This window comes from Hirundo rustica, chromosome 8, assembly GCF_015227805.2.
Source record: "Hirundo rustica isolate bHirRus1 chromosome 8, bHirRus1.pri.v3, whole genome shotgun sequence".
NCBI lineage: Eukaryota > Metazoa > Chordata > Aves > Passeriformes > Hirundinidae > Hirundo > Hirundo rustica.
Genome location: NC_053457.1, coordinates 11,810,352 through 11,835,533, shown reverse-complemented (window position 1 = coordinate 11,835,533; position 25,182 = coordinate 11,810,352). Strand labels below are relative to the sequence as shown.

The 25,182-nt window shown below is 42.0% G+C and overlaps 2 protein-coding genes across 2 annotated transcripts in view; one reads left to right on the top strand and one right to left on the bottom strand.

Moving 5' to 3' along the window:
* Nucleotides 1–11,755, bottom strand: part of ZCCHC24 (zinc finger CCHC-type containing 24) — a 107,723-nt gene extending 95,968 nt beyond the window's left edge. The window contains exon 1 of the mRNA XM_040070564.2: nucleotides 11,408–11,755. Within this exon, the coding sequence (XP_039926498.1) occupies nucleotides 11,408–11,647 (240 nt within the window). The 5' untranslated portion in view covers nucleotides 11,648–11,755. The remainder of the gene's footprint in view (nucleotides 1–11,407) is intronic.
* The window catches only part of ANXA11 (annexin A11), a 70,516-nt gene that overhangs the window by 1,029 nt on the left and 44,305 nt on the right, over nucleotides 1–25,182 (top strand). The window contains exon 2 of the mRNA XM_040070561.2: nucleotides 9,922–10,089. The gene's annotated coding sequence lies outside the window, so the exon portion shown is untranslated. The remainder of the gene's footprint in view (nucleotides 1–9,921; nucleotides 10,090–25,182) is intronic.

The window sequence follows — 25,182 nt, the reverse complement described above, 5'->3', positions numbered from 1 at the left end:
TGTAGTAGCACTTCAGTGTTCCTACAACCTAGTCCAGTCATTAATGCTTCTGCAACATGAAAATTGAATAATTGAAAAGCAATGAGCAAAGAATTTTTGATGACTTATTTTTGCATTGGTATGCCGCTGACCTAATCAAGCAAACAAAAATAAAGTCTTGATGGACAGAGTTAAGTTTAATTCAACAGACACCATGGCTGTTTGAAGTCTTTAGGAAAAGGGAGTTGGAGTGCCCTGTCATCAGTATGGAAAAAGTAAGGTTTACATACACTGTAAATTGCAAATATTTTCTAACATGTATGACGGTAACCAGAATAGCCATGCTAATCATTAGCCCTGCACTGAAATACCAAAAGGTGCTAAAGTTATCAGCTTGGATTTTCACAAAGATAAGAACTGAGTGGTCCCCGTGCTGTGTCATGGGTAAAACAGCAGGGTAGACAAGTCATTGCCCTCACTCAGTTGCTACCTTCATGTTGGAGGAGATGGAAATTCTGAGCTACCAAGCAGTGTTTCAGTGGCTTGTGTGTGTAATATATAAAACTTCACCCAAAGGCCTTATAGCTCTTTTATCTGCTAGTGTCCAAAGGCTTGCTTTTGATGTGGGCTTTATCTATGGGGCCATGCAATATGTGTGAAAGCACAACAGTTGCACCAGAAGACAACCATGTTCGCAGAAGAGCACTTAAAATCTGTGACTTCTCTGTGCTTCAGCTCTTCTCAAGTGGTTCAAACAGTTCCCTGTTTTTGTCCCCGAAGAAAACATCCAATGCAGAATCACAGAACAGAATCATGGAATTGTTTAGATTGGAAAAGACCTTTAAGATCATCATCAATGTTCATGGCCAACCCCAAAGCCTTCTAAAAACAGAGGGATTAAATGAAAATACTGTAATAAATTTAGTTGTATTAATTTGAGCCAGAAGAAATAGAGACGTTTAATTACCGAGGCTGAACTGGAAAACCTCAAAAACTGCTCCTGTATGGCTTGCGTCTGCTTAAGCTCTCCTGATAAATTGGATACTTTTACAAAAAAACAGCTTAAGAGTTTGCTCAGTAACATCTTATCATTGGAAAACTGAAAGCCAAGCTCATCACTCAGTGAAGAAAATGTTTGCCTGGAGCAAGGAAAAAGGGGGGAAAAAAAAAAATACTCAGGTTTCTGTTTCCTTCTGAAGTCAACTTTTAAGTCAGCTGTCAAAAAATCTGGTCTTTGGCCTGACTTTTAGTAAAATATGAATTACTCAAGTTCTCATATAAAACCACAGATAAATGTAGATTAGCCAAGTAAACCTTAATGCATTCCTGGCTAGTTAGATTAGCCAAGTATACCTTAATTCATCCTTCTTCTGTGGGGGGTTTTAGACAAATACATGTATATATTAAACTGCTAGCACTAATGTCTACTCTAAATATTTTCAGAGATGGCACTAGGCCTTTTCTCCTGCAGAAACAGTATCTTGAGACAGCTACAAATGCAGTGTGACCTGCCAGTGGTTGTGAAGCGAGTCACTAAAGGGCAATTAGTCTTTAATCCAGCTTATAGTTGTCTCTAACCTAGATATTCCAAATCTGACAGCTCAGCTGGCTGTGGCTTCTTCTCAGGTTGTAATTGCTGAGACTGCAGAACAGCAAGTGGGTGCAGCACACTCCCCTGTGCATGAAGGTGTGTACCTTCAATCACAGCAAGGCTGGAGAGCAACACCAGAGCCACCACCTTGCCTTGCTTTGGATCTGCTGGTCCTTAACACTGGCATCTAAAGCTTTCAACGAGTTTCTCAGATCTTATGAAAGTCCTGCTCCCTATGTACTGTACAGTGGTAAAGTTATGCTGACAGTTCAGGAATGGCTCAGTCACAATCTCCAGGCTTGCTGGTGCTCAGGTAGGCCTTTTGGCTTTCTGCTAGGAGTGTGATGCTCCTTATGTCAGCCTCAGGGAAGGGTTTGCTGTGGATATCAGTGAGGACTCTCATTTTACCCAATGTACAGGCACCACACAAAAGGCCTTTAAAGGCACATGTGGGGAAGGACAGAGATTTGCTCTGGTCAGAGGCATGCAGTCTTGAAGGAACTTTCTAAAAGTTGCACCAGGTTCTGCAGGGTTCCTTTTCATCTGATGAATGCCCAACAACTGCCCTCTTATGTTAAAGAGAAGCTCTAACACATGAGCACTGTATTTTGGACAACGGAGACCATTCACGTTGTAAATTACTTTAACACATCCCCCAGGAGCCCCGAATTCCCGGGCTGTCCCCTGCCTGCCTGCAGCTGGGTCTCCCTGACCTTTGGGGAGAGGCCACGGGGGGAGGGCCCCTGCCAGGCCCCCGTGTCCCACTGCCCAGAAACAAGTGCTCTTGGTCGAGACGGGGTTCTGCGGCGAGGACGAGGTTACGGAGGCTGTATAGCATGAGGTGAGGGGAGAAACGGACGGACGTGTTTTGATCCCCGCACTTTCTGTTAACATCTCTGCTTCCTGCAGGAAATCTTGTCTCAATCTGACCTGCAGTCTGCAAAACAAGAGTCGAGTTTCCTCTCATTTGGTAGGTCTTTTGACACTCCAAGCGCAAGAAAAATAACACCCGGAAACAGATACGCGCCTGTTCAAGGCACACTTAGGGAAGCATTTACCTCCTGTGCGGCTCTCGCGCGATGAAAGGTTTTGCGAAGAAATGTCCATTTTGGGTTAAACAGAACTCTAAGTCTGAGACAGTTTTGTTTATATCATTTACATTCAGTAATGCCTTCTTGGCACAGAAACTCCTGCGATGGCTGCCAAAGTTTAAAAGAGGCAAAGCTAAGGTCGCTGTCAGAGGTAGAAACAATACATCATCTGCCCAGAACGGGCCCCTCGCAATGCGCTGAGGGCCTCAGTTCCTGCACCCACGGGAAGACAGAAACTTTTATTAAATTGAATATAGTGAGGAAAATAAATTATTTCTATGTACCAAATGACAGGCTGGAATTTCATTTTGTGACTCCAGCTTTTAGATAGGTTTATCTCCGTTTAAAGCTACCCTCTTAATCAACTGTGATACAGCACAGCTTGAAGTGTTATATCAGCAAGCAAACCTAAAACATCACAATCTGCTTCAGATAAACTATAAAATAACAACTGAGAAATCTGGTTTCAGAGTAGATTTGAGGCTTTTTTTTTTTTATTCTTCCCATGCTGTGACTGTTAGAAGAATGAATCTATTATTCTACTAATTTCAGTTGCAACATATGTTGGAGAAAGGTGCTTATATAAGAACACCTCTGTATTTCAAGGATCACTGATGCTCAAACCCTCTTAAAAATTCTTCCTAGTCCTCTATTTTCAGGGTGCAATGACTGTATAGTAGATCCTTTGCCTTCCTTTCAACCACAAGTATCCACAGCCCTAATGACTATTTACAAAATAGTTGCCTAGCAGGCCCCCTTAGTGTGAAGAAATACAGGCTGCAACTCCCCTGCAAAAATCACTGAGATACCTGGAACTCCTTGAAGCAAGAGAAACTTATGACAGCAAGGTGATCCCCTCAATGTGCTTGTTTGATTGACAGTTAGCTGGATGAGATGTAAATACAGATTTCCAGCTTCGCACAAGCCTTCTGCGTAGGGTATTGCATTTGTGTCCATTGAAAAGAGACACCAAATCCCACCACATGCAGGGAGTAGGTGTGGGTGGCCAGCTAATATAGCAGGAATTTATCTCTACTTTGCATATGAGCTCAAGTCCTGGATCAGGGAGGCATTTGCTAATCTTCAAACTAAATCTGTATTTCTTAAGAAACGGGTTTGAAAGACCAGGCAGCAGTTCTTCCCTCAGCAGCAGTTGAAAGAGCTAAGAAAAAGGGTCTACATGAGGCTCCTTAAAACTCCTCTTAGTCGAAGTATTGGACTTGCTACTATTTGCTTACACCAAAACATATGACAGAAAGAGGCTAGGCATGTGATATGTTTAAGACTTAAATCCCACCAAAACTCCCCACAGCTGTACTGTCCTGGCTAGACAATGAGGGACATGGAGAAAGCCCAGAACTTGTAACCCTACATTTATTCTGCTTTCTGCAAGTGAATCTGTCTATAATTTTAGATTCTACTTTTAGTAGATCACAAATTGTTTGCTACGGTTCTGAGAATTAGAACCGACCTGCAGGAAAAATGAAGTGATCCAAGTTTTTACACTTATGAAATACTGTCTGTCTGAATTATGTCAGCATTACTGTAAGATTTGAATAGCTTTGTAAAATTTAATTAGTTGCTTTGATCTATTATAATTACTCTGAAGCCCACACAGAACCTAAGTAAACCATGAGGAAAATACTTATATTCTCTCCATTTAATTTAATCATTTCATTGTGGCTTTCTAAAAGAGGAAGAACAATTCCAGAGGGTAGCAAAATGGCCATCAAGCTGTTGGCAATTCTTCTGGGGCAAAGAAACTGGGGAGAGGTACAGGTATTGATTGTGACATTCCACTTTCTGAACAGATTAATGAAAGGTGATAACCAATATCATTTTTTGGTAGCATTAGTATGTATGCATCTAATTTGGGCAACAGGATGCAGATGCTTTTGTTTCTATGCAAATACATATTATCAAAATTGTATGATTTGGCTTTGTAATATCTGTGCCTGCACCTTTTGGCAACTGCACTGTGTCATTATTTTTCATGCTTCTTAAAGCAGCATGGAAAAGATTCTCTGGTCTTATTTTTGAATTTCACTTAAATCATGTTTCAGAGTCCTTTTATGGTGCACCTAAACTCTGATATAGAAAACTTTCCTTGGCGTTAATCCTCACCTAACATCTGTCAGTAAAATGCAATCTTTTCTTCTAGTTGTCAATTACCAAAGTAACAGGACCATCCCTACAAGTTGTTTGTCATCTATCTTGTAGAAGTACACAGAATCCCCCAAACAAAACAACAAAACCACAAAGGCCTGGGTGGGGTGGACGAGGGGGATTGGCTTTGGGATAAAAGCAATTTAGTACACATCTTGGTTGTAATTCATTCCACAGACTTCCTAAATTAATATATTGGTTCAAGTCAGACTCAGTTGTCTGATCATTTGTGCAGTTCACTGGAGAAGAATCTTCATTTTCTGTTCTGAATAACTGAGTCTGTAGAGCAAAAGAGGAGTGGATGAAAAATCATTACCCAACACACAGTTACATCACCCCTTTGTTTGGGTGCTTTGGCATGGAAGACACTGTAAATGCATAAAATAGCTGTAAATGAAAGCTCTGTGTATAAAATGTAAGTGTAACAAGAACTCTACATCCTTTTGCCTTCAATTATAGGTTGGTGTGTTTTTCTTTTCTATATACTGCCTGACAGGTTTTTTTCAAGATGTGTTTTTGTGAGGCAGAAAAAGCATGCCAGTGCTCCTCTCAATGAGGCGTTTGCACAGATTCAAAATCCCAAGCGATTTAAAAGAATTGGCAGTTATTTTCAGCTGACCAAGAATAATAAATATAATTGGTCTATCTTCTGTTGCTTGATTTTATTTTTCTTATCAAGCTATCCAAAAAAAAAAAAAAATATATATATATATATATATATATATATATAGTAAAGCAGAAAGCACATACTCTTCTTGAAGACTTGCTTTACTTTCAGCAGTAACATTTTAGTTCTCGCCAGCTTTCCAAGTATGGTTCTGATTGCAATGTGAAAGCAAGTAGCTGCAGATTACTATGGTGGATAATAGTTTCACTGTAAATAAATAAAAAAATCCCAGGTGTAAGTTTGAATTAGTTAAAGGTCAAGGTAGGGCAGGTGTGCTGCAGAGCTGCAGCAGCATTTGCTGGAGCCAGGGGCAGTTTGAGGGTAAGGACACAACACAAGAGGCTCTGGCTGTTGGTGTAAATTCAACATATTTTCTTCTTACTTCTGGGAGCTTTCTGTTGTTCTTAGTCAGGTAAGGAAGCCAGAATAAAAGCAACATAATGGTATGAACCAAATCAGATCCAAATCTGGCTCTTGTGCATTTCTTCCTGCAATCAAGTTGCTATTAGGTAATTCAGCCTAAGTGTCAAGAGTAAGAAGAGTATCTGCTACATGCAGTGCCATCCACTCAAAAAACCGCACAAAAACAAAACATTTAATCCTGGACAATTGAGAAGCCTAAAGCCATACCTGGTGATACAAATGGAAGAGTGTAATTTGGATAATAATTTGAGTTTTACGCTTTTTATACAAGATATAGATCTTATTTTCAGACTCCACTTCCTATAGTACATTCACACATGGGGTTTTTATTTCCCTGGCAAACGTGGGTGTACAGGAGTAGCAAAGCAGGAGGCCATGGCTGCAGAGATAAAGAACAGGGAGCAAAAGAGAATGCTTATGGACATAAGCCCCTGAATTTTTGCATTTTAAAGCATATAGCCAATTGAAATTAGGAACAGAATAGTTGTTAGCTTCAATACCTGTAACAGGATCTAAGATTTTGAGATTAGTGTACAAGTGGGCCGTGAAAGCTGCACTTTGTGTGCTGAGGCAGCATCATCAAAAGGGCTCTGGAGCTGGCTGTGCTGGGAGGACAGAGGCTGGTGCTGGCAAGATCTCCAAATGCACGTTGTCCTCTGATTAACGTAGGAGATTCAGCTCCCTGGAATCTCTTATGAGGACTGATGTGAGAATTGACTTTTAACTTCCTGAAAAGCGTTTTGGAATTACTTGTCTGGCACTTTAAGCAAACACAAAATACCAGTGTACAACCATCCTGAGGCAGAGAGCACAAGTTCCTGCAATGCAGGAATTGTTATGCTGGTGCTCTTTCAATAAAATTTGAAGAAGTTTAAGGGCACTCCAATGTTGGTACTTACACAAAGAATATCGAGAAAAAATTAAAATTGGGAAATAAATATTCATTATTAAAGGACACATTTCGGTATTGTAGACTGTGCTACTCTGGTCAGTCTGCAGCTGAGAAAGCAAGAAGTCCTCACTTGAGTGCCTAGCACATTACTAAGTACCCTGTGGATCAAAAACATGCTCTGTGTTAGAATAACTAATAATGTTACACAAAATTAAACAAATTGGATATGTTTTGGAGCATATGGCAATTTCTGCTAACCTGCATCTCTGTTGAATTTGCCTTCAGACCATACTGGTTGTGAGCAGCCTCTTCAAAGGTATTTCGTTTTCTCTTTTAAATCTTTTAATCGTGGCTGTTCTCAAAGATATTGCACTTAATTTAGGGGGCCAATGGCCTGACCTGGTATAGCAATCCTTGCATTCTTATGATACTGAGAGAATGGAGATGTTTTATAATCTTATAATTATCCTCCAAATTACTTCAGCTAGGCCTAATAACAGATCTTCATCAAGTATCAGCCTAGTGCATACATCCCTAATTCTATGAAAGACAGATGAACAACAAGTTCGTCTGATAAAAATATATTTTCTGTAGAACTGCCAATTTCCTTCCCTACATTTTTGTTCTTCCAGTGTTTCATGGGTTTTTGTTGTTATCTTATGCATATCACTGTTTTCTTTGTGAAGTTACCTACTCCATCCTATTGCTTTAGACCTGCTTCTGTTTCACAGGGATTTGAATGTTATTTTCCACAGCACACTGTAAATTTTTTTAACTCCATACATTTTTCTTTCCAAGCAAGTGTTCCACACTTTACTGTAGCAAACTGAACTAGCTGGTGCTCTCATTCCCAGTTAGTTTCCCTCTTGCCTATAAGGACTGGATCTGTAAGTCTCTAAGTCAGAAACATGAAAATAGTGATTATTTTCTCATCTAGCATGTGCAGTTATTTCTGCTTAAATAAAATCTGTTTTAGATCCAGAAAGTTGCTGCCATAGAGGCTTCTAGAAGGAAATTTGCTCTTGAAAGACAAAGAGTAGAGAAAAAAGTTTAATTATTATATTATGATAATTTCTAGTTACTGGTTGCTGTCTCTTCTTGACCAAAGACAGCATTGACCTGGTAGGATGCCTCCTGTTAGTGTAGAAAAATACCTTAGTAGTCTCTTGCCCCCTTACTCTAGGTTTTTCAATTACATCCCTCAATGACAAAGACACAGATACCTGGCTGTGTCTCAAAGGCGTTGAATTCCGTGTAACCAGCCTCACAACAAAACCTCAAATGTTTGGCTCTGATGGATGGTGTTATAATGAGGGTGGAGCTCAGTTCAGTGGCCAATTTATTACATCTTAGTGGTCTAACATGCTTTTATTTCATATCTAGGACAACAAATGCTGCCATAAAGTTTGGTTTAAAGCAGGTCTGTTTTGCAAAATGAGTCTTGTATATGGAACAAAATGCTCATTGTTGCTTTACTGTTTAAACCTTTATTATTGCTTTTTTTTTTTTTTCTTGGTACAATGGGCTTTTATGCACCAAACAGCTGTGTTCATCATGTTTATTTAGAAGGCATCCATTGTAGTGGAAAAAGTCTGGAGGACAAAAATCTTGAAGTACAAGACTACTCTGTGGGTGCTGGCACTTTTATTTTTTTTCTGTCCTTTGGTCAGTATGCAAGTCACATACACAGGCACTGCCATGCAGACTTGCAAACCCTGTATAATAGCAACTTTTCACAAGTGCTGTCTCTTATTCCAAGGGTTCTTCTCCAGAAATTTTCAACTGCAAGGCAACATACAGGACACACAACTATTTTACACCCTATGATCCTATCATTTCTCAATCTGTTGCTATTTTGGACCCTCATTAGGTCACTTTCCAAATATTGTGTACAGCTATGTGTCAATCATTGTCACAGCTCGGCTCCAGGCTAAGCCAACCCAGGACAAAACCATGAGGGGAAAAAAAATGCCAACCAAAGCAAGCACTGTGTAGAAAACAGTCAACAGTTTAACTGTGGAAAGCTATGTGTTGTTCCAAAGATAGCATATGCCCACTTGCTGCAGGAACAGCGTACAGTAACTAACGTTCTCCAAAATAATTTTATGTGGTTGAAATATGTAGTGTATACCCAAAGGCATCTGCAAATAAACAGATGTTAGAATCTCAAGAATTAAGAGCATGACATTGTCGGAAACTCTTGGGTGACTCCTGCCAAAAAGCAGTCTAGTTTCCAGTTTCTGGAAAGAACAGAGCATCTAACATATTGACAGAACTTCTTTTGAGCAACATTATCTCTGGCACCTTCTAAACCCTTGAATGAAAGCTGCTGTATAAGCAGGCAGTGTTAGCCTGGGAAATTAGAGGATTCCCTACTTCATTCAGGGTAAATCCAGCAGGGCAGATGTGTTCCCATGCCACAGGGGATAGCTGTGCTCCCTTCCCTCTTTTCAGGTTACCATGTGTTAAGATATAGTTCAGGTAATTACTGGAAACATACAAGTGTCTCCATCAGCCACACAGCCAATGCGATCACCACAGGCTGGAAAATGAACGGCAACAAACTAACATGCTTCATCTTTTAAAAATAATATCTGTATAGAGCGAAATGGCTTCTTATTTCCTGAATGGTGAATGCTCTTGGCTTTCTATACAGCTGGCATTCTCAGTTGCTGCTGCTGTTCATGTGCCTCAGGAAACTGTAAGGAGGTTAAAAAGAGCAGAATAAAGTCCCAGCTTGTGGATGATGGGAATCCACACAGAAGGTGACTTCTGGGATCTGAAAACAGCACAGCTGGGGGGAGGCTGCACGGGGACTGACTGCTTTAGTTGCGGCAGAGGCAGGGGCCTGAGGAAGGCCTGGCATAGCAGGGAAATTATTTTCCAGAAGAAAGAAAAAAGGTTAGGGGAAAAAATGGAAAGAACTATGAGCCAAGTGGAAAGGGAGTGTGACAAAAGGATTAGCCCCTACTTGCACAGAGTATAGTAGAAGCCGAAAATGAACTCGGGGAACTGTCAGGAAGAGAAAACTGTTTCTCAGAGACTGTTTCAAAGGCCTTCTGAATGCAGACTCCATTTACTTGTTTCTTCCTTTTTCTCCCAAAAAATAAAGGACCTGCTGTGAGCAGAATGTATCTCGACTTCAACAAACACAGGCCTGAACAGAATCCCAATCTGGAATCCGTGCTGGCTGAACTCCTGGAGTCTTGCTGCTACCTGGGTACCATAAAGCTTGTAAGCTGAGCAGGGAGGGGCAAAATCTACAATTTGTCATCAACGGGTAGGTAGCTAATAAATTGCACTGCCTGCTAATCTTTTTGGAAAATCAATGTGCTTGTTAGGTCTATATGTTGTTAAAGTGCCTATGTCGTGTCACGCTTAATAAGAGTTAATCAGGTTGAACGGGTTTCGAACTACAAACTCTCAAAAATAGTGGCTATTTTGAGACTGGACGTTCTTTGTTAAATTCTTAAAGGATAAAGAATTTCTAAGTAAAGGGAAATGTGTCAGTATAACTCTGGCTCTCAACTGCTAGCAGCTCTATTATGAGAGCAGTTGGGGAATTTGATTTGGTTTTAATTAATAACTCAGTAACTTTTCTGACAGAACGGGAGGATGTATATTGACTGAGAATACATTTTAAGTCGATATCTAGCACAAAAGGCGCTGGAAGGACTTTCAAATGTCATTCTGTGGGAAGTGCCAGAGCAGGTTGGGATGTATAGTCCATCTGACCATTTCAAACAGAGCCGCAGTTGAATGCCTCCGGCAAGAGTCCCACAGCAGGGTGCCAAACTGCAGTTGGATCTTTTCTGGAGAGGCTGGGAGCGGTGGTGCGTGAGGTGCCACCTTGCAGTATCTCCACACATGTGAAATCCCTCCAATGCAGAAGTGCTTGACCTCAACAACTTCCTGTGACAGGGAGTTCCATAGCGAATTGTCTTTGCACACCCCAGTTTTTTAGCTTCCTTCCCTTTGGTTACATTTAGTCTTGTTTTGCATTATGAAACGTGCGCAAAACTTTTTTCGCTGTTTTTATCACGTTCCTGTTTATGTCTCTTCCTTTCAAATAGTGCCTGCCTTTGATCTCTCATAAGCCATATGTATTCTTGCATCAAGCTTTTAAAGTAACACTTTCGGGGGAAAAAAAAAAAAGGGGGGGGGGGGGGGGGTTTGGTGGCAGCGGCGGTGGTATTTTTATACGTTATGACGGATGTAGCACTTTTTGCGCGTCCTGCCCCCCGTCCCTCCGGCCGCGCACGGGAAATCCGTGTAACCATTGACCAGACTGTCAACACGGGCGCCCCGCGCCGCTGGCGGGCGGCGGGAGGAGGCGGCCGCGCCAATGCCGCGGCGGCGCCTCGCCCCGGCCCGTTAGCGGGACAGCGGCGGGCGGGAAGGGGCCGGCCGGGCACGGGGACAAGGAGCCGGCGCGGGCGGCCCTGCGGCCCCGGCGTGCGCGGCGGGGAGCGGGGCCGCCCCGCTTGGGCGGGCTGGGTCCCGGCCCGGGGAAGGGGGCGGCAGGCTGCCGAGGCATCATGGCGGTTGCGGCCCGGGGGGGGCCGGGGGCTCCGCGCCGGGCGGCGCGGCGGACTCACCTCGCTCCGCTGGAGCTGGAAGAAGCTGTTGAGATAGCTGGAGCTGAGCGAGGAGCCCAACTCCGGGGTGCTCTTGGTGTAGCCGAGGTCGGGGTGCTGGGACGAGGAGGGCTCGGGTCTGAAGGCATCGAAGGCGCTGGCCTGGTGCGTGTCTTGCAGCGAGAGATAGACCCAGTTGAGGAGCTGGGCGGGCTGGTAGACGGACGCGGCGCTGGTGTCGATGGTTGACAACAAGCTCATCTTTCCCCGCGGCTCTGCCGGCGCGGCTGGCCCCGCGGTGCCGGTCCCCCTCCCCGCGCTCCGGCAGTGCCGCTCTCCCGTCCCCGCCCGGGGCGCTTCCTCCTGGCCGCCCGGAGGAGAGGACGGGCCGGGGGCTCGCTGCCGCGCCCCGCGCCGCTCTCGCTCCCCTAAGGCCGGCGGCGCCCGCGCAGCCCCAGCGCTCCGCGCAGCACGGGCATCGCTGCCGCCGCCCGCGGGCTCCGCAGGAAACTTTGTGCGCTCTCCGTCCCGCCCGCCCGGCCGGTGCCTGCCCCGCTATCTGTCTTTATTCCCACTCCCGCAGGCAGCGGCGGGGAGGGGCCGCCGGCGCTCCGGCGGCGGCGCCGCGCCCCCATAGGCCTCCCGGCCGCCGCGGGGGTGCAGGGGCGTCCCGGCGCCGCTCCGCCCCCGCCCTGCCCGCCCGAGCGCGGCCCGAGCGGCGTGCGCGCCGGAGGTCCCCGCGCCGCTGGCCGCTCGCCCGCCCGGGTCGCGCCCGCTCCCTCGCTGCTGCCCGGCCTTCCTTTTCCTCCTTCCTGAAGATTTTTGCGCCGAACGCGCGCAAAGCCCTCCCGAGGGCTCCTCGCCGGGCCCTTTTGGGCTTGTTTTCAACTCGACAAATTTCGCTCGGCTCTCGTCAGCCCGCCCTCTCTTTTTGCTCTCGTTTCTGTTTCTTTCTGGTGCTGGGAGTTCGTCGCGATCTGAGGTTCCTTCTCGTTAAATCTCTGTCAGAGCTCCAGGTTTACGAAGCCCTGCGCGGGGGCTGAGGTTGTGCCAAGCCGTGCAGAGTTAGGGTTTTCCAAATAAGGCAGGCAAGCGGCGCGATGCTCCCTCTGAAATCCATCTAGGTATCCCTGGCGTGGGCTCTTGGGGAGCCTGCCTGTGGTGGGATACCCGGGAGTTAAAGCTGAGTAGGCCTTTTAAGGAGTCGGTAGCACAAAAGAAGATGATGAATGATTCCTGTTTTAGGAAGGAGCCCGAGTGGGTAAGCTGGTAATTACAGTTCATAAACTCTTCCCTGCCGCCTGCCCTGCGATGAGTGCAACGCGGAGGCTATTTCTCGCTTTGGTACAAACACCATAGTAATCAAACTAGGAGCTTTCAAAGGAGCTCCCAGGAGGTAACTTAAAAACTTGATCATAGCTCCTTGTGCTGTTTGCTGAGTGTGTCTTCCCAGTATGGTTTTTGGGGAAAAAAATGCCTTCCTTCCATAGATAACAGAAAAAAATGTTTGAAACATCAAAGTTGGCATCTTGGTTTGCTGTAAAAATCCATATATCTCTGCCAAGACAGGAGAAAAGTCTCTGTTCTGAAAAGACGTGGTTGCAAGCAACAGAAAATGAGAGTCAGTGTACACACAGTGGAAAATGCTGTTCAATTGTCAGTGGCAAACACCAAAGATGGATGCATTCAACTTTTGAGAGCTGCTAGTCAGGGCAGCAGAGCTATCTGCTTGCAGGAATTTAAATGCAGGTGAAGATTCTGACTTTCCAGAACTGCAAGGTCAAGCTTAGAACAGCTGAATCAAACTGAATTCCTTTAGTGAGGCTACTTTTTGTGTGTGTGTGACAAAGTCCTTGCAGCATAAAGGCAGTTCACTCTTTTGTACACTTTCTTGATTTAGAAGCCCTTTGGGGCACATCTCAACATGTGTGCATCAGCATGAGAAGGAACTTCTACCAGTGTACAGGGTCCTTCTTTATACTCTGTCCACAACAGAGGTCATAACAGAAGAATTCAATCAAATTGCATCCTATACTCAAACAGTTGCATAGTGTTTTAAAGAAGGAAAAGCTGGATGAGACTTAGTGACTTAATAAATTGTGGGGGAGGATTTTCTATTATTTGCTAGTCACTGAGGAAAAACCCCAAGAAACAGATACCACATCTGAGGAACTTGCTTTTCTGGCAGGTGGTATTTGAAAAGTCAGGATATGGTAAAGAGTCTAGTAGGGGGAACTAGCTTGAAGCTGCTTGTTTTGTTGTTGTGGAGTTGTTTAGATTTTTTTTTTTTTTTTTCTTGTAGGCATGTTAATTCCTTCCTTAAAGACAATTTCTATTCTTATCACTTCCCTCTTTTACTTGCTAAGTTAAATGCATGTATTTTTATTTTGGAGCTCCACTGTTCACTCTGTTTAGTAAGATGCTGTGAAGGAAATGGGAATTCCGAACAGGCAGAAAGGATAACAGGGTTCTTGGAGCAATAGAGGTCAAAAGCAGAGGTCAAAATAGAGAGTGGTCAAGGTGATGCAGTGTTTTGGATGAAGAGTTTTTGGCATATTTTGATACTTTCCCTCCCCAAATTGAATATAGCTCTCATTGTAGGTGGTTGGATCACTTTATTTAGACAACACAGATTGCTGCGGTGCAAGGGAAGGTGGAGTTAGGATGCGTTTGTTGCAACAGCTGCATTCATGAATGCAGCAACCCCTTATGATGTGAGGGGCACCGTGTGCTCCACCAGATGCATTTGAGCACTGAGAGCTTTTGGCTGTTGTTGCCCCTTGACGGTAGTCCTGGTGGCTTCTAGTAACCATGCAGAGGAGTGGGTAAATTGAATAGATGCTTTGTTTGGCATATCAGGAAAGGGAAAGGCTGCAAATGCGTGCATAATGAGGAGCTTAACTAAAAGCACCCACTCTGAGGTCCAGTTGTCATCCTGTTCTCCTGCGCAGTTTCTTCTGGAAAACAGTTTCAGGCAGTTCTTTCCCATTCTGAATTTAGTACGGCCCTTAGCTTAGCTAAACGCTGCTGCCGCAGTGGTTACAATCCTCTTAAGTTCAAGATTGCAATTTTTTTTCATTGGAAGTCCACTCTTCACATCTGGGAATCATAGATAAGTGAAGAGGAGATGGATACAAATGGTCTGTTTAGCAGAGACGTGACAGTACAGAAAAAGGTGCTAAGGTAAATTGCATCTATTCTTCGCAGAAATACTTGGGATTGAAGTGTCCACCAAGGTAGTCTGATGGCTTTGAAATATCTTCCAGGCATGCACAATATCTTCCTATTGATTCTTTTGGGCTGGAGTATAAGTAATATCAACTACATGGATTTTACCTCAGCCTTATATTGCCAAAATATCTATGAGTCCTCTTGGGTTTATTTATTGCTAATTAAGTAAAAAAAAACCAACTGAAATGTTAACATCAAACTTTGAATAAATGGAATGGCTTAAGTGACTTGGAAAACAGAAGCTTTGAAACAAGTCAAAGACAAACACAGAATTCAGCTGCTTCAGTCCTATTGTTTAAGTAGTGGATGATCATGTAATTTATCCAAAATCTCCTTATAACTGCTCACTCAGCCTGTCCCCTTAGTGATCTGCACATCTCGTGGCTGCACCCTTCCCATGGCATCTTTGCAAGAGTGTGGAATGTAATTTTCCACCTCTGGCCAGGACTTGTTTCATAATCTAATGTATTTATGTTCTTGCTTGCGATGTTCATACCTTTAGATGATGTCAGCCTTTAAACTATATATATGTGTTTTTTTGTTTTTTTTTTTAAAGAAAAATTTTTATGGTCCTCCATATTTTAAAAATGAACATGCCCTAGTACAAATATCCTGGATTCTTGTGCTTTTAAATGCTGCATGCATTCAAGACAGCTTGAATTGTTGTCTTCTTAGTAATTTTCTAGATTAGATGGGGCTCCAGGAGGAAAACTGAACAAATTCCCAAAACTGCCAATAAGACTAGAAAACATGGGTAACTTGAACCCACTGTATTCTCCAGTTTCTGTAATCAGGATATACATAATCCAATAGGCTGTTCATCTGCAATGTAGCTGGAATATTCCAAATGAATGTTTTTCATCTGCTGCAGCAGAGATTCTTATCTTATTATGAAATAATTTTGCTATGCGCTGGAAACTGTGTAAGCACTCTTCGAATTATGAGAAGGCATTTCAGCAGAGTTGTAAACTTTGAAAGCACATCTGCATGTGGCATTTGTGAATTATGGATGTTAAAACCACTTGTGCTTGCTGTGTAGGTACAGCAGTTCCACTGCCAGCAGCGAAACGTCGCATAAACCAAAGTTAGTCAAAGTGGGTCTGGGAAATGCTTGTGCTTGGGTATGCAACACCATGGATTTTTGCACCTATCTAAAGGATCAGCTGCAACCCAGTGCTTAGGGACAAAATTCAAAATTCCTGTTTTCTTCCTCCTATAGCTTTGACATAGAAAATCCTGGAAATATATGGATATGAAGGTATAGTTCATCCATATGTAGTAAATATATACCATATGCAGTAACGATTTGCTGTGGATAGTGTGTGAAGCACAACTCCTGCAAGACTGCCTCAAACCACCAAGTAGGTAATTGGTGTAACAGATCCTCTTGGAGCACACGGATTCTGCACCTGGCCACTTTGTGGTTTCAAGTCTTGGGGCCTTCTTGCTTGCTCTCTGCTAAGATGTCAGCGCGTTACTGAGTAATTGCACAAAGTAAACCCTGGATCTGAGTAGCCGTGTGAAAAATAGTGATTTGATCCATCTGTATTGTTTTACAAAGATATCTGTACCTTCTTCAGCTGCAGCACAGTCATCTGACGTATTCCATTATTTTGGGTTTGAAAGGCAGAATCTCCTTGTTTCTAGTACTGATCTAAAAGTTCAGCATCCATGTCCAAAGCAGTAGCTGAGGTATCTTGTACCTTCTCCTTAGCCCATCCTAAACCCTTTCACTTGCTTGACCTGGGAATCAAGAGAGAGAGCCCAAGGAAAAGAGCAGAGCAGATGAGCAGTAGCACTTGGGGAGAAGTGGGTGCAGGGGAGCCCATCTGCCTTACCTGGAAGTGTCTGCTTTGGAACAGCGGCTGTTGCTTGCTTCTGCAGCCAGAGAAATGGCAGGCAAGTGGGAGGCCCAGGGATTTTGTGTCACCTGGGGTTCGTTCTAACCTGCCTTATGCCGTAGGAGACCCTGGACTGAGGGTTAAATGGCCTCAGTGCTTTGTAACTCATTCCCAGCTGAAGAGTAAGTTAGGTGCTATTTATGTGGCCCCTTAAAAGCCTTGGTGTTAAAGAATGCAATAAAAATCCTCAAGCAACTACCCAAGGAGGGAAAGGAGGACTTTTTACTTGATCTTTTTGAAAAGACATTGAGGGTTTTATTTGTGTTTTTTTGTGTGTCCCTTTACTGCATATAGTATCTTTGTCCAGCTACTTCTCTCACCAAATCCATGGTACTGCAAGCTCCAGGAGACAGAGGTAGTGCCTATTTGTTTGCCACTTCTATGTTTTTCCCTAGAAGCTCCACCAGATTTTTTTCTTCCAGTAACTGTAATCCCTGCTTCTTGAGGCTGAACATGGCTTGAAGTTAGAGCAACTGCAGGAGACAAAAAAGAATGCCAGAGATAAACGTATATGAAATAGTGGTTAGAGGATGGCACAGGCCACAGTGGTAAATAGGAGATGAAAATGACAAGAGGGAACTGTTGAGACCTGCAAACAGAGTAGCTGTGGTGGGATTGGAAGCTGGGATTGTATCTACAATTGTCTTTTGATTAATGGAGTATTTGACTGCTTTTTGGGATTGTCCTTGAGTCAGATCAGGTCTGGAAGCAGTATTTTATTCACGGTATGGGAATCTGCTGGCACCCCAGCCATCACAGAGCATACCGCTACTGCCTATGTCAGCATTGCACTCTCACTAATGTCTTCTTAATGCTTTCTTTACATACCCAAGATTGTCTGTGGGTTTGCTTTTTCTGTTTTATTCCCCTCTTTCTGTTAGACTGGATAACAGAATTACTTGTTTGTTCATAAGTATATATATCTTATCCACGGGCTGGGCTGCCGTGTTAATTCCAGAGTAGCCTAGAATTAGTCACCAATCTTAATTGGCACTAACCGTGTTGCAGGGAAGTTTGTTTCCTAGGTACTTTGAGTCAGCACAATATTTATATCAGACTTGGAAACTCTCCAAGCAGGTTTCAGGCTATTCCTTAAATAAAAGGAATGAACTGCAGATGACTGAAGACACAAGGTTTTTATTTTCTGAGACTTGGGCCTCTGTCTCACACAAGGGCTCAATTCTTGCCTCAGTCAGCGCACCTCACACACCTAGAGGATTTGCCAGGACCATCTGCTTTTGAGCTATCTGATGCAGGCAGTGGAATGACTACAGTGGTACAGTAAGTACCAATCCTTTTATAGCTCTGGGCAGGAAAAAGCTGCTCCATGCTATCATCACACCAAGAGCCTAAAAGTTATCAGCTTTTATAACACATACGTGCTGTATGGGTTTTGGATTAGATTTACTACATATATATTGTAGGTATATTGTTTTATGAGAACAATGATATTGGTGCAAACAAATATGGACTAAATTCTAGTAAAAAAACCCTTTCTGTATATATACATCTGTCAATCATGGATAAAAATCACAGTGATATTACATAAGTTAGCACTGCTAATGGAACACTAGAACTACTTTAAAACATTAAAAAATGTCCTCTTCATTTTTAACCCAGGGTTTTTCTCACCTCAGTTAATGCAATTGACAAACATCATTCTCTCTCACATGTATGTCTTGTTTAGTAGAAGCAGTACGTTCCAGTCACTCACCAAGAAAAAGGAAATCTTCACAAGGAAAAAAGTGCTCTGTCAAAGCCTGTGTAAAAACAATGCTTGGTATAAAGTTGCTTGTCCCTGCTCAAGTCTCTACTCATGTTAGCCCAGTTTAGTTCAACTAAAGGCAAAACATGAATTTCTAGCAAGATGTTTTCTTTGTTTCTTCAATGCAATCCTAAATAAGAAGAATTAAGTTATTGTGAAGATTACAGTAAATAATTGAACCAGAAGGGTAGGCACGCATGCCTTAGGGAAAAGTATACGACACTTCTTGGTGTAAAACTGGGATATTTTAAACCATATAATTCTTATGGAAATTTTTCTTGCTTGCTAATATGAAACTTTCTTTTTACTCTCTGTGTTGGCCTAAACATTACTGCAGACCCTTACAATGAACCTCTTAAATTAAGTGTGGTGCCACCCTGCGAGTACTGACCTGACCCTGTCCGATGCAGTGAGACAAGTAACTACTTCTCCTATGAAGGGCTGAACAAGCCTGCCAGTGTCTCTATCTGAAACATAGCTGTTAATTTGGAAGTGTTAACATGTACCACCTGGTCCTGTGAGGATGGGATTAGCCAAGGGTATCATTAACACTAATAACTTGTTGAATGAAAAATAAAAATGAAAGCTGAGGAAGTCTGCAAGGGTGTAATTGCTCCAAATTTAACTTTCCACCTTATGGAATTTCTACCTTATGGAATGTCATATGTGCTCAGAAATGTAGACAGACAATGAACAGATAATATATTTATTGATGAAGAAGTGAAAAAAGCCTAGCATTTATTTTCCCACCTTTAATATTGATTGCACCTTGTTTTCTTTCTCTTGTCTCAGGACAAGCTGTAGGCCAGCTGATGTGTGTCCTCCTCACTGTTCCTGCCACAGGATCCCTGTCACTGAGTGCAAAACATTCATCCCCATCAGCACTGTCAGAGACATTCATTAAAAGCGTCAGAAGTTAATTGCCAAGTAAATAAGGACATGAAGGAATGGGTGAATGTCCCAGTGTAAACTTAGCTCTCACCTTACAAACCTTAGCAAAAGGCCTTGCACATTTTTACCCTGGGAAATATTAAGGCTAAATGTAAAGAATCATAGTTTAAATCTTTTCTTGATGGCTTGCTCCTATGCTGGTTGCCTTTCATTCCTTCAAGTGAAACATCTTTCAGGAAAGTGGCTTCAGCTCACTAGCACAAACACCAGTGCTGTCAAAGGTACTGTGTGTTCCTGCCATTGCCAAATTTCAGCTTTGCTAATGGCACAGCTATGTATTCCATTCACAAAAAACAAAACCAAACCAAAACAAAACCATTACTGAATGTTTAATTAAAAATGCTACAATGAAATTAAATTCAGCAAGAATATATCCAGTTCTCTAGAGAAACAGGACAGTACTTGAGCAAACTGAGTGAGTTTTGTTACATTCTTTTTGAGTTAGTGAAATTTCTACTGAAAACACTCTGTTCATTGATAATATTTTCACAGAAAAACCTAAATTAAAATCATACGCATTGAGTCTGTGAGTCCCCAAACCAGCTAGATTTTTCAAAAACAAACAAACAAAGTTGAAATTTTAGATTGTAATTATGAATTTATTTTACATTTGTGGATTATGCAGTTAGCTTGCTACCACTTCTAGTGGTACAGATGAAATTACTGAATGTATGAAATTGTTGAACCTTCTTTCTGTAGGTCTAGCTTGGTTTTGCTTAGTTGCTAATGTATTTTGAATCAAGGACATGGCAGTGAATAGGAATTCAGCTGCTAGTCTGTGTTCATCTTTGCTGTTAGGTTCAGAGGAAAGGAGAATTAACTTAAAAAAACCCTTCAAATGCTAGAAATGTGTTATTATCTACCATTTTAGTTAGAACGCTGTCATGTACAGATTAGTTCTGAAGGAACAGATGCAAGCTGGTTTTTATGGTCTGAAAGTTGGGGTGCAGGGTATTGGCCCTCATTAACGAGAACCAGAGTGGTCCAGAGCACAGCTGAAGGCTCTGCAGGAAAAAGTTCATATTCTGCTTTATCACTGGTGTAATGCTATATGTGCTTGTCCTTTTGCCTCTGGTGTAAGCATGTGTGTTTTGATGGTATCTACATCGAAATATAGCAAAATGGGGATGGCAAATAGTAACATCCCCAATGAGGCACAGCACAAGAAAGGATCATGCTTTTCAGCCTGTTTCTTTCTAGGTCATGAATGACTTGCCTGAAGATGTCAGTATCCTGCATCTGTTTCCCTATTTTGCCAGATGTCTTGAGGTGAGATAAGAGGATTCATGCAGCTAGGAAAAAAACCCCACAACCACTTATCTGTATTGCGGTTTTTATTGCGTTAGCAGAAAAATATCAGGCATCCCTAGGCAAACTGAGTGTTGCCAAAATGTTTCACTGGTCTTATGCTTACCTAAATTCAGTAAAGAATTCAACAATATATTAGAAATAAAATCCTTTATTTAACTTCTTTTAAAACTTTCCCCTTGATGAACTGAAAATATGACTGGGTTGCAATTATTGCCAAAATTATGTTTCTCTTTAAAACATCTTTTGAGAAGAACTGACAGTGATAAATAGTATCCCCAGTAAAATGTTGTGGTTTGGCTTTGATATGTGGTTAACTGTGGCTGGGGTGTCAGCTGGAGTAGCAATTTGCAGAAGTACTTCCAAAATCATAATTAATTTTCAGCTGTGCTTGGACAGTTTGAACGGGGTTCAGATTTGGTTCTATTCTCTGTTTTGAAATACCTTTATCTTGTACTGTTTGTACACTTCAAAGATTTTCTTTTTCCTTCCACCATCATAGCTATGTGATTGTAATTCTTTCATAAAGAATGGCTCTAGAAGATCAATAAATAAATATTTCAAGCCATACCCCATAAATATCTCCTTTCTGGATGGCTTGATGGCTCTATGAGAGCAGGAGACTAGGGTTACATTGGGACATTTTTAAATTAACAGTCACACTTTTAACATGAATAATTGTTTTTCATCATAATAGCAGCCAATCTGCAAGGACTAATGAATTCTACTGAGTTACCAGAGATAGAGCTTAGTCTCCTCGGGTTCTATAATGCATTTTTAATCGGGCTACTATGGCTCTGTGGCACTTGCGTATTCCATTGAAAGCTTGAAAATCACTCAGTTATAACTCAGTAGAAATTGTAAGAGCCATATGTCCTGCCTAGGTGTCTTAAATTTTTGGCTTCTGGTAATTCTCAAAGTTTGGGAAAAAGCCTAATTGTTTTCAATTTGCTTCTCTAATCAGTCACTTTTCCTTACTGAGTCATCTTTATCAGTAAATTCTTTGTTCCTTTTCTTGGTCTTTAATAGTTTGGGTGCTTATTGTTTCGAATGTCTGTTTGGAGAAGCAACAGTCCAGCCCAAGGGGTGGATAGCAAATGGGGTTGTATCTGTGTTAGTGATTTAGGGGTTTTTTTAAAGGATCAATGGATCTGGCATCCCCATCCTACACATTTTTGTGGTTTTTCTCCCTAAGGCAAGATTATAATCTTTCCATCTAGACCAGCAGTCAGAGCACAGATTTGTTTAGCACATGCTATGGGTGCTCTGAGATGTGAATAAAACCAAGTGAGAACAGCCCCAAGAATATTTATGACAGGAACTAATCCTGGTCTGGACTAAAACACTGGCAAGATTTTCTCTAGGTGAGCCTACCAGAGACCAGAGCATGAACTCCACTGTTCCTCTGGCTTTCCTCCTTGCCCTTAAGAGAAGATGAGGTACATTTCTGTTACTTCTGTGCTGGTCCTGGGGCTAAATGCAAATTCCTGCCTTTCCCCTTCCCATCCATGTAGGATGTATTATAGTAGTTCTCCCCCTTATGTGGGTTTTTGTTGTTGTTGCTGGGTTTTTTTGTTTTGGCTCTGTTTGAGGGGGGGTTGTTTGTTTCTGGAGTTTTGTTTGGGTTTTTTGTTGTTGGTTTCCTCACCCAGTTATGCAGCTTTTTATGCTTTCCCCTTCTGTGGAGGCATGAAAGGCAGCTCTCAACCAAGCATTTTTGTTAGCAAGGGTTTCAAAATGGTAGGATGATCTCCTTCTGTGTTTTTGAAGAGAACAGAATACTACATGAAAGCTTGCCATACTGGCATTTCAGGAATCGCAAAATGTTTTCATGCTGTGATACCTTGAATAGTTTGTCTTTACTTGTACTATTTTTATGTTTCTTTCATTTTGGAGGCTATTTATCCTTTCTGTGAGGCTTAGTGGCCCAATGCAGTACTGATTACTTATTTGCTTGAAATGGAATCAAAAGTATGTCTTATTTGTCACAGGACACTAAACACCCATTAAGTCAGGATTTTGTCAGTGGTGTGAGACAAGTTTCAGCCGTCAAGGGAAAAAGAAAATGCCCCTGTATAATTATTTTTATGCTCTAAAATAATGTTTTTCTTCAGTGACCCTCAACTTAACGGTACTCTTGAATTGCAAAGTCCTTTATCAACATTAAATAAGGGTTAGTTTATCCATTTGCTAGGTGTTATTAAAACAAACTCTATATAAACTTGGACCAAAGAACTGATTTGAATGTGGATAAATGTGAACCCATAGCAGGAGGAAACAGCCAAAACTATGACTTTTAATTTCTAACTCTAATCAGTAGCCCACATAACATGGATTTGATGAGTGTACTTTAACAGTGGGTATTCTTGAAATACATCCCCTTCCTTGAAGAAATGTTCTACACTTGGGATGCAAACTCTTATCCTGCCTTTACCTCCGAAATGAGAAAAATGTTCAGTTAAAAAAAAAAAATCCTGGTCATCTAGTCTACTTCCAGAATTTTTGTCCCACTGAATTCTAGTCCTCTTTAAAGGGCTGACTAAAATCTGGACACGTGAAGAATATTTCTCTTTTATTTCATTGTTTTGTTTACATTTGAACTAGTTTTCTGCCTTTTCTAATGAGCTGACTTGACTGCTAAAGCTGCTGGCATCCCTCAGGACCTGAGAGCGAGGAGGTTGTCTGAAGCCTTTGCTTTAGGCTGCTTTGCCACACGAATTTCAGGGGAATGCTTTCCGCTCTTTATTGGGACTGGGATTAAGAGTGGCTGTGCTTTGAGTGACAGCGGCTACTGGGGAACTCTAAAAGCCTTCATTTAACTTACTCCTTTCTTTTCACAGCACTCAGACAGTGCTGTGAAGTTGCAGCTCTGTTAAGGCACGCAGCCTCACCGCGAAGCAGTGAATTTAAAGCACCCGCCTGCCTTTTGGCACCTCGGCCTTCAGGCTGGGAAAGGCCTTAAACGACAACCCCACCCACTGCCTGTGGAATACTTGTGGGGAACAAGAATAAGGTTTGTCTTGTTCTTCCCGTGATCAGTGGTGTCTGTTACAGACACTTCAGTGCACAATGTCAGCTAATACCGATATCCCCTCAAGCTAAGCAGATTGCCAGAGAAGGCAGTGAAACCCCAAACCTCAGCGGTGGCGCTGGATCCCTGCGGCAGCCAGGGTTTGTTTGGCCACCTGCGTGTTTGTGGCTTTTAAGGGCCTGCCCAGGCCCTGAAGTTTCAAGCATAAGCTAAGAATTTATTATGACCTTTGCACTTCAAACATTGTTTTCACTTAAAGTTCTTCTGTTACTGTTCAACTTCTGCTCATGCAGCAATATAGGTGCAGGGTATTGGTGGTTTTGGAGGACATTGTTGGAATTAATACAAACCAAAACCCAACAAAACCCCTCTTGCCTGCAGTGAAAAAAACACTTTTGCTATACCTTACCTGGAATATCTCCAGCTCCCTTTTTTTTTTCCCCTGGCTGATTGTGACAGATTCCCAGAATTAATAAGCCACCCTCTTCCAACAAGAGGAGGGTTCTGGATCTGCCTGATCACTCCTAGCATCCTGGTTCCATGTGGAATGCTTCCATGCCCTGGAAGGAGTCCAGCATCTGCTCTGCAAACCACAGTGCATAGTTTGGAATGTTATAAATACTTTCTCAAATACATTTACTTTCTCAAATATACCTGTATAAATGTCCGTGACTTAACAGTTCTTACTGGCATTTAAAGCAGTTATTTGGTTTTGACTTTACGCTCGATGCCCATTAACATTTTTCTTGAAAAATCATATTTAAAAATAATTTATTTAATAGTGCTAGGCTCTGCCTTTTTGCATAATAAAATTTTAAAGTATTGATAGTGTATTTCAGTATATAGCAATGCAGAATGTACTTTTCCTCTTGATCCCCCTTATTCCTCTTCTTCTCTTTAAAAAAGAGTTCCTTTGCCTATTTCTTCAGAGCCCCTTCATTTCCTGACTCTCTTCTGCTTTCCAATTTCTAATAAATATATTAATTATATATTTAATAAATAGGGTTTGGGTTGTTCCAGGTTTGTTTTTTTTCCCCCTGTTGAAGAATAAATTTATACAATTTCTTCCCTAGCAGGAAGAGACATGGATGTCTCTGGTTGCATTCATGTGTATTCACCACTATATATTTTCCTTGTTAATATTTGTGAGACAGCTCTTCACAATGCCTTGTGAAAAAGCACATAAAACCATATTATTGGCTATTCTGTTAACTTATTCGTGTAGTCAAATTGTTGTAGGAGGGAACAGATTTTCTTTAAAGAAACCACACTGCTTTAACTGAGCAGCTATTGCTTTTTATCTCAGTGGTGGACTATGCTGTCTTCAATAATTTTTCACTAGTTTCCCAGTAAAATTTTTATGATAATTAAAAAGAAATTATTTATTATAGACTGTGGTTAGCTAGAACTTCTCCAGTATTGTACCCTATAAGTCTTTGAGTTGACTGAAGTTGTAACTCCGGCAAACTTTCTCAAAGCAGTCTTCCTATCTATACCTATTTCCCTCCCTGCCCCCCCCCCCTTTTTTTTTTCCCTTCTTTTTTTTTCCTTTTTTTTTTCCCTTTTTTTTTTTTTTTTTTTTTCCCTCTATCACAGAAGGAACATGAAG